Source organism: Portunus trituberculatus, chromosome 3, assembly GCF_017591435.1.
Source record: "Portunus trituberculatus isolate SZX2019 chromosome 3, ASM1759143v1, whole genome shotgun sequence".
In the NCBI taxonomy this organism is placed as follows: domain Eukaryota; kingdom Metazoa; phylum Arthropoda; class Malacostraca; order Decapoda; family Portunidae; genus Portunus; species Portunus trituberculatus.
This window is the reverse complement of record NC_059257.1, coordinates 4,679,370-4,689,369: the sequence shown is the minus strand read 5'-3', so window position 1 is coordinate 4,689,369 and position 10,000 is coordinate 4,679,370. Positions and strand designations below refer to the sequence as shown.

General features: G+C 38.9%; 2 protein-coding genes across 4 annotated transcripts in view; one reads left to right on the top strand and one right to left on the bottom strand.

The window, feature by feature from the left end:
* Positions 1 to 10,000, bottom strand: part of LOC123508683 (sterol O-acyltransferase 1-like) — a 39,587-nt gene that overhangs the window by 11,854 nt on the left and 17,733 nt on the right. For 2 of the 3 annotated variants that reach the window (XM_045262534.1, XM_045262554.1), the window contains exons 3-7: positions 8,064 to 8,248; positions 7,271 to 7,438; positions 5,773 to 5,918; positions 2,507 to 2,634; positions 718 to 902 (exon numbers count right to left, since the gene is read on the bottom strand). In XM_045262534.1, the coding sequence (XP_045118469.1) occupies positions 718 to 902; positions 2,507 to 2,634; positions 5,773 to 5,918; positions 7,271 to 7,438; positions 8,064 to 8,248 (812 nt within the window). The remainder of the gene's footprint in view (positions 1 to 717; positions 903 to 2,506; positions 2,635 to 5,772; positions 5,919 to 7,270; positions 7,439 to 8,063; positions 8,249 to 10,000) is intronic. The other variant, XM_045262545.1, reaches the window with a different exon arrangement.
* The window catches only part of LOC123508694, a 9,485-nt gene continuing 7,875 nt past the window's right edge, over positions 8,391 to 10,000 (top strand). Inside the window, exon 1 of the mRNA XM_045262565.1 lies at positions 8,391 to 9,926. The gene's annotated coding sequence lies outside the window, so the exon portion shown is untranslated. The remainder of the gene's footprint in view (positions 9,927 to 10,000) is intronic.

Here is a 10,000-nt window from a genome sequence, read left to right as displayed (position 1 = left end):
AAGCCTTAGGAAAGATATATAGATGAAAAAGCAAATAAACTACAGAACTCGTGCATTAAAAAGCCCAAAAGAACAATGAAAGCCAATAGATAAGCCAAGCTAAGCCATAACCCACTTAGAAAAAATATACAGGTAACTCTTGATTTACGCGTGTCTAATTTACGCGCTTTTGTTAATATGCGACCGAAAAAATATTATAACTAATCAAATTTGCGCGATTGGTTTGCTTATAAACGATTTTGACCACATCCCACATTCCCCCTATTACCTATTGTTTATTAAGAGAGTTTGCAAATTTTGAAATACGTGATGCCTCTTGGAACACATCTAGAGTTACCTGTATTGACAAAAGAAGCAAATAAACTACCTATGAAAGCCAGCTACATAAACCAAGTGAAACCAAGCTATAATTCACTAAGGAAATATATAGTGACCAAAAACTTACCTAAATCTTGCATAAAAAATAACTAAACTCAATAGGTAAGAGGGAGGTATCAAGACATTTGCTCCTAATTTTGACTAATGCTTTTCTATCTTAAGGAGAACCAGCACCTTTTTTTTTTTTTTTTTTTTTTTTTTTTTTTTTGCCCTTGACTGGCCCTCTCTCCTACATAAAAAAAGATGAGCCAAGCAAATCTAACTCACATCAAAAAGCCAGCCAGAGCAATGAAAAATCAGTACACAGGCCAAGTCAAGCCACTCCGAGCCACCACTGACCTGGGATACTCATCTCTGTACACCAGCGTGGGAGCAAAGAGGAAGTAGAGGTAGTGGGAGAAGTTAGGGCACAGAGTCGAGTTGTTTTGCCCCTCGTCTTGTGTTGCGTCATCATCCTTCTTGTAGCTCCTTGCTCTCGACAGATTGCTCCTCACAAAGGCCCAGGTCTTCATGAACATACGGACCTGAAAAGGATGGTGATGGTCTCATGGTTTATTTCTTTTTTTGTGTATGAAGGGAAATCTGACCAAAGGCTACAACAACGACTAAACAAAAAATGGCTCACTTAGATGCCAGCCCCCAAGCAAGATGAGGAGTTAGTCAAAAGAATGGGGTAAATATCTTGGAATTCCCCTCTTCAATGAGTGGAAATACAGAAGCAGGCAGGGAGTTCCAGAGTGTACCGGAGAAAGGGGTGAATGACTGAGAGACTTGACAGGTCACAGGAATATGGAAATACCAAAGCAGGCAGGGAATTCCAGTGCACCAAAGAAAGGGGTGAATGATTGAGAGTACTGGTTAACTCTTGATTTAACCTAAGCTAACCTCCCTCTTCAATGATTTCAGGTCACAGGAAGCTGGAAATACAGAAGTAGGCAGGGAGTTCCAGAGTGTACCAGAGAAAGGGGTGAATTATTGAGAGTACTGGTTAACTCTTGCATTGGTGAGGACAGTAAAAAAGTGAAGGTGATGAGGGATGTAATGATGAGGTAATGGTGAATGAAGGTCATCTAATATTGAGGTCATCGTGTGAAGGTGAGGTGATGGTGACTTGGTAATGATGGTGAGGGAAAGGTGAACGTGATGAGGTGATGAGGGGTGTAATAGTCAGTGAGTTGAGAATTGAGGTTATGGTGTGTGAATGTGATCTGATAGTGAAGTAATATGAATGAATGGTGAGTTGATATGATGTGAGGCATTGAGTGTGCAAATGGAGCTCTTATAAAACTGAAGAAAAAGATGATAACAATAGAAAACCAGGACAAAAAAAAAAATAGTAGATACAAAGCTATAGTGATTGAAATGTGAGTCTTTAAAGTACTTGCTTCTACAGAACAATAGCTGGAAAAAAACTCAGTACTCTTGTCAAGATTAAAAAAAAAAAAAAAAAATTTAATAAAAAATGCTGGGAAAAAAAGATAAATAATAATGATACAAAATAATGACTGGAACTTGACTCTTTAAAGTACTTCCCTATAGAGAACAATAAAAAGTAAAGTTGGACAAAACTCAGTACTCTTGTCATGCTAAATAAAAAAATAGATTATAACAGAGAAAGATGGAAAAAAGATAACATTGATACAAAACAATAAAGACTGAACCCTGAGTCTTTAAAGTATCTGCTTCCATAGAACAATAAAAAGTAAAACTGGAAAAACACTCAGTACTCTTGTCAAGCTAAGAAACAAAATTATAACAGGTAAGATAGAAAAATGATACTAATAGTGATACAAAACAATAAAGACTGAAATGTGAGTCTTTACGGTACCTCCTGTAGAACAATAAAAAGTAAAGCTGGTAAAACACCCAGTACTCTTGTCATGTTCAAGAAAAAAAATAATAAAAAATAACAGAAAACACTAGAAAAATGATAACACTGATACAAAACAATAGTGATTGAAATGTGAGTCTTCAAAGTATCTGCATCCAGAGAACAATAAAAAAGTAAAGCTAGGAAAAAAGCTCAGTACTCTTGCCATACTAAAAGAAAAAAATATAACAAAAAAAGCTTCAAAACTAATAACATTGATACAAAACAAGAGTGACTGAAATATGAGTCTTTAAGTACCTGCTCGCAAAGAATGATCAAGGAGGAAGCTGGGGGAAGAAAATGGTGCAGAAGTGACTGGAGAGGCAGGTACACGAAGAGCCCAAGGTACAGCAGGAACACCACACCAGCCACTGCATCATACACCACTGTGGAAGATATGGTACAGTCACCACCACCACCGTGAAAAAATTAATATACACTGACAGCTCCACACTTGATGAAACTCAATGATTAGGATAGTGGCAAGTCATTACGGAGTTTTGAAGGGTTAGACAAATTTATGGATAGGAAAATAGGCATGTTTTATTCAGACTGCCATATGTAGGCCTAGTGTCTTTTTGTCTTGTTGTATCAATCCTTGCATTTTGATGTGATGGTTTAGTTCCATTAGGTTAGGTTTAGTTTACAGTTATGTCAGGATCAGACTCAAGACATGGTGGCTATAAAAACACGAACAAGAGTAGCAATGCAGCTTCCTATTTATTGTTGGTGCTAAGAGACAGTCAAAGAAGTCCAAAGAAGTAAGAAACAGGGTCATGGAACTCTTATATCTACCATCTTCATCTCACAACTTGACAAGCAAGAAAGCAAAAATTTACCATCTAAATTCTCTCTCTCTCTCACTCAAACACACGCATATACACACACATCTTTAAAAATAATGATAATGTGGCTAGAACAATGGCAACAATGGTTAATGTTCACTATCAGTCGTTGTCAGCAGCACTGCACATCACACGGCTGCATGGTGTGGTAATATACTCAATGTGTACCTCATGTCTATGAAGTCTTTTTTCGTTTGCTCAGCTGTTTTTGACTCGTATTGATGCTTTGAAAATCAACAAATCGTGCCAAAAACTGGTTTAGATTAAGTTTAGGTTTGGTACGGTCAACATAGGCTAGGTTAGTTTCAGGGTTAGGTTAGCTAAGACTAAGTTTGTTTTGGTTTAGTTGGTCTGGGATACCAAAATAGATCAAACTTCGCATTTCCACAAAAAGCCCAAGGAAACTAAAGTCATATTTGGCAAAGGAAGGACCTCATGTAAAAATTTACCACCACAACAACTACTACTACTACTAAATTCTCACACACTTCCATTCCCTATTCCTTCCTCTTACAACTACAGTGATCGAAAGAATCTTGAAAATTAAGGTAAACTTTGAAGAAAAACACAAGGTCTGTGTTTGGGTTCGATAATGACACACCGTCTCTCTCAATGGGGATTTAAGCATCACATCGATTATAGGTATTTCGGCTGTTATTTATCTATTCTCGTGATTAATTATGGCTTTTCTTTACTCATGGAGTCTGGAAACACGAGCGGGTTTAGTTAAACCGCGATGTACTGGCCTGGAGTAAGATAGGGCGTTTGTGCTTCTGTGGCTATTATTTACGTTACGCATACCATTTTGAAAATCGAGAAGAGAAAGAAGACACCCAGACTGAAATGTATAATCTTTTATGACGCAACATACACTTTAACAAATAACAAAATATGAAAACCTTACCGAGTCCAGTATTAATATTGTTAAGTCCAAGGAAGCGTCCGTAATTCCCACCAACGGCACCACAAAAATATAAAAATTTCGAGAAGGGAAACTCGGTCAGACTGGATTATATTACATTTTCTGAATGTGAAAAATTTTTACTTTCCACATAGATATAGAAAATATAAATTTATCGTAGTATTAAGAAAATCATTTTTAATGTCCAGGCAACATATTTATTCTAAAATTGAAAATACTAATACTTAAGCTACATTCTATTGAAAATTATTATTTGGAGCGTGTTTCTTGTATCTTTCAAGTCTTGAATCCAATAAGAAAACAACCCTAGGCCTGCTAATTAAATAAACACATAATTCATATAATAGCGAATTTGTTATTTTTTCCAGAAACAAAAACACAGCTTGACTTTACTTTATTATACATCAAAACTCGATATACCTTGCTAATAATGAATCTAATATAAAAACAATGCCAAGTCCCTTAATAAAGAGAAAAATAATGTGCTCTGAGGCCGAGATGTTTTTTTTTTTTTTTTTTTGCAACTCAGTTCGGTAACACCACCACCTCCTCCTCGCTATTGCATTCCTCCTTTCCCCTCCACTTCCTCCTCCTCCACCTCCTTCTGGGCTCAGAATCTTGAACACGCTTAGAAACACACGGAAAATTCGAAAAAATACGCTAAATGTGATGAAAGATTCTTGCTGAGGAGGGGCTGAGGGGGGCGGGCCAGTAATCATCGGGGTACCAGGGAGACCGTGGATGGTGTGATGGTAGTCTTAGTGGCTTTGGTAGTGGTAGTAACTGTCGTGTGTGTGTGTGTGTGTGTGTGTGTGTTAAACTGCCTTGAATGTGCAGAGAGAGAGGGAAGGATTGGGTTGGTAATCAGGGATGAAGGAGGAATGAAAAGCATGGGTGTGGGGGAGGGACTGAGAGGTGCGGTGTTGACTTGACACGTTGAGGGGGAGCGAAAAAAGGCCGGCCTATGATACACGTCAGAGAGTGATCGAACCAATGATAGCTGCCATGAGAAAAGATGCCAGAAATCACAATTATTAGAACTGTGGGTAGGAAAAACTGAAGTAGGGAGCTGACTGTACATGGAAAAATAAATAAAAAAACAAAATACGGGACTGTAAGTTTGCTGTAGTTTCACACACACACACACACACACACACACACACACACGTAAATCGAGGAGTTGTGACGTGTGTGCCTGGTCTCAGACCTATCCGAAGATCGGAAATAATGAGCTCTGAGCTCGTTCCGTAGGGTAACGTCTGGCTGTCTCGTCAGAGACTGCACCAGATCAAACAGTGAAGTACACACACACACACACACACACACACACACACACACACACACCTTTATACAACTAGATAAATACAACTACCCTGTAATATACAACTAATACAATTACCATGTAATATGCAACTAGGTAAACACACACACACACACACACACACACACACCGGGTAGTGCTGTGGTAGCACGCAAGACTCATTCCAGAGGGCCTGATTCGACTCCCGGGATGCGACGAGGCAAATGGGCAAGCCTCTCAATGTGTACCCCCTGTTCACCTAGCAGTAAATAGGTACGGGATGTAACTCAAGGGGTTGTGGTCTCGCTTTCTCGGTGTGTGGAGTGTGTGTTGTGGTCTCAGTCCTACCCGAAGATCGGTCTAAGAGCTGAGCTGGAGAAGGCTGGCTTGGTGACCAGCAGATGGTGAATTACACACACACACACACACACACACACACACACACTAAGTATAGTACCTGGCATGGCGTGTCTAGAGTGGGCCCAGTGGTGGAAGGCGACATACACGAAGACAGAGGTGGTGGTGAACATACAGACCCAGATCACAATGACGCGATCCAGCCCACCAAACGCCCACACAATCAGGGACAGGTCCAGGTTAGGGCTGTGGAGAAAATACTGTATTAACCCCTTCAGTACTGGGACTCATTTTTACCATGAGCTTTGGGTATGATTAGACGGTTCTATTGACATTAGGAAGGGTCTATGGGGTCACTCCAGTCGAAAGATTAATGGTCACAATATTCACTATTCTAATGCCCACGTGAGTTTCTGAAGCTGTATAAAATCACCATATAATAAACAGAACAAATATGGAAACTCATCATGATGAGAGAGAGAGAGAGAGAGAGAGAGAGAGAGAGAGAGAGAATGTACTGTACCTATCTAGGGTAGTGTTAGTACTGCCCGGAAGAGAAACTGGTAATTAAATCAGTAAAGATGCCACTAAAACTCGCTGCCACTTCAATTAACACCAAATGTAGAAGAGTCGAGATGCAGTTTGATCAGTAGCTTCAGGATAAAGGTCGGGACCGACGACAACACGTGGAGCACAGTAACAAAAGCAACACTATCTTGGTAAAATCCATGTTAAATAGTCACTAGATCAGTAAAATAAGCCACTAAAAACTGCTCTTGGCCATGTTCGGGGACAGGCATCTCAGTGGGCATTTCTGTTAGACCGCTTTTGTTGCTCTTGGCCAGTTTTTCTCTCTTATATGAAAGAAAACAAAAAGGCCACTCGTATTAGGGTATTAGAGATGCAGTTTAGTTGGTTTAGATGCGGTGGCGACAACACAGCACCCAGTAACAGAACGTGCACTATTAATGTAGAAGCCTTGTTAATTAGTCACTAGTGGAAGTGCAATTTAGTTGTCTCAGTACTGGAACACTTTTTTGTCATGAACTTCTGGTGTGATTAGACCATTTTATTGACATTAGGATGGGTCTATGGAGGTCAGAAGATTAATGGCCAGTCTTCATTATTTCAATCCCCACACACGTGAAGCTGTTTAAAATCACTAAATAGTAAACACAATGAATATTAAATGCGTCATGGTACTGAAGGGGTTAATTGTTTCAGATGTGGTGGCGACAACAAAGCACGCAGTAACAAAAACATCACTATTATTGTAGACACCTTGTTAATTAGTCACTAGTGAAGGTGCAGTTTATTGTTTCAGTGTATTGCGGTGGCGAGAACAGTAACACACAGTAACAAAACCTGCACTATTTTTGTAGACACCTAACACTAGTGCAGTTTAGTTATTTCAGTGTATTACGATGGCGAGGGATAATTACTAACACAGCACACAGTAACAAAAACAGCACTATTATTGTAGACACCTTGTTAATTAGTCACTAGTGGAGGAACACGTTAGGTTGTTTCAGTATATGCGGTGGCGAGAATCATTATTAACACAGCACACAGTAACAAAAGCAGCACTATTTCCGTACCTGCCAGTGTGTATGATCTCGTCGAGCACTTTGTTGAAGAAGAGCAGCACCAGGATGGCCACGAAGATATTGTAGATGCTTTCCATGTGGTTCACCGTCAGCAGCTCCTTCAGCAGTGACGGACGGGCCATGAAGTTCCGGCTCGGGAGGTGACCACCTGACTTCCTGCTGAATGACGGTCGTAAAAGTTTGTTAGGCTGTTTTTTGGGTGTTTTGTTATTCATTTTTAAGTGTTTTTGTGTTACTGCAGTTTTATTTAACTTGATAAGGACTCCTACTATCATCCTGGGAGTCCCTTTTTTCATTATCCATTTAGCTTGTTTAGGAACCTGCACCTCAGTGGGCTTTTACTTTTTACTATTCACTATTTTTGTTGGCCTTGGCCGTTTCTCCTATTACATAAAAAGAAAAATCTTACCTACTTACTATTATTATTTTTTTTATATATATACTTGAATGTGAAAGCCACAACTCAATGTAAAAAATATATTCTAATTTGAATTTGAGAAGTACGTGTATTTTTTTTTTTTTCTTCTTTAATAAGGTTTCATAACGTAAAGGTTGCCTGTCTTGAACACGTAGCAACGAAAAGAAAAGAAACATTGTATAACTTTTGAAGATTATTCGTCTTGAAACACAGCAATGGCAAAATAAAGATAAATAAATAAAATAACATAAAGAAATATTGAATAAAAAAATATGTTAAGCCTTTCCTTCATGTCTCACAAAAGCTTAGACGAAAACAAAATAAGATAAAATGAGCAGCATTCACTTAAGCCTCGCAAATACTTACTCGGTTCGTCTGGAGTGTGCGTGCGTGAGGAAGGAGGAGGCTGTGAAGGGGGACACGAAGGAGGAGAGATTGGAGGAGGAGGAGGAGGCCAAACACCCGGACACTGGCAGGTTCTCCTCGCCGAATGCCTGAAGCTTTTTCTCCACCAGGCCACTCAGCTCACTCTCCAGGCTCTTGTGCAGGTCCTGGAAACAATAGAGGGTGACAGGACAGAACCCCGAGGAACACCACTGTATCAGAAACAATGCGTCAAGACTATAAGCATCTGTACAAGACAGTGAGTAATGAAAGGGACTGAAGTGAGTTGGAACACCACTGAACCAGAAGCAATGCGTGAAGTCTATAAGCATCTGTACAAATAAAGAAAGAAAAACATGGTATAAATAATGAAAAAAAAATAGTAATGAAAAGGACTGAAGTGAGTAGGAATAATATAGAACCCTGAGGAACACCACTGAACCAGAAGCAATGAAACCTGAAGTCTGTAAGCACCTATGCGAGAAAGATAGTAATGAAGTGAATAGGCTAGGAATAAGATAGAACCCTGAGGAACGCCACTGAACCAGAAGCAATGACACGTGAAGTCTGTAAGCATCTATACAGGAAAGTTAGCAATGAAAAGGAATGAAGTGAGAAGGAATAAGATAGAACCCTGAGGAACATCACTGGTAATAGACTAAGAAGAATAACAATGGCCGTCTACCGCAACAGCAATAGAACGGTCAGAGAGGAAATAAGAGATGAAGTTAAAGCTAGAGAGGATAGAAGCCGTAGGAGGATATAGCTTGGAAATTAAAATGCAACAAGGATAAGTTACTAGAAAAAAATAATAAGTTGATATTGAGCCAAAATATATCAACTGCTTAAATATCAAAAGGCATTGTAAAAAATAAATAAAGAAAAACAAAAATAAAACATGCTAAGCTATCAAAAAATGTATATAACCTCTTGTAGCTCTCTATTAACTTGGAACCAACGACTAAACACACAAAATTATAATAACAATAACAATCTAACAAAGTGCATAATATTCACTCTCGTCTTTCCTTTCCCGTCAACAGAATCACTTTATAACAATCCACAATATAATCTTACTACTCTATATAACTGCCACTACCCTATATTCCTCATAACTAAGAGAAACAAGAACTATTTGCGTCTCCCGGCTATTTCAGGGTCAGCAGGGTCGTTCAGGGAGCTTTGCCTAGACATCGGTCCTTCCCTAATGTTCTTACTCTGCTCCTTCCAACAAGTTCTTCCGCTGACTTTCTCTTTCTGTTTTTACACATTTTTTTTTTACACTATTTCCTTCTTCTCTTGTATTATTATTATTTTTTTTCTAAAGGTAATTGTCCTATAATATTTTCTTCTTTTCTATGTATGGCCTCTGTGAAGTTATCTCAAGCAATACATCACCAGCATAACCTTACAATTCTAGAACCTCTTACACCACTCTATCTTCCTCATAACCGCGAGAAACAAGAACCATTCGCGTCTCCCTGGTAAGTTATCTCAAGCAATACATCACCAGCATAATCTTACAATTCTATAATCTTACAAAATAATCTTCAACCTCTTACACCACTCTATCTTCCTCATAACTAGAGAAACAAGAACCATTCGCGTCTCCCTGGTAAGTTATCTAAAGCAATACATCAACTTAATCTTGTTGCAACTTTATCTTATCTTCACGAGGTGGCAGGACACGTCATTTATTTCACTTGCTAAATGAGAGGCGAAGGACAGGGTTATATACAGTCCAGCTAAGATACACGGGAATATTCTCTACTGACTCCCTTTCATCATCTCAAAACGCGGAAAGCAACGCAGCAAGCCTAATTCATCTCGCATCTTTATTTACCGGTAAGTGTCTATGGTTTGTAATTAATGAAGGGTAAACTAATATAAAAGATAGCAAATTTATTCAGTTTTTGCTT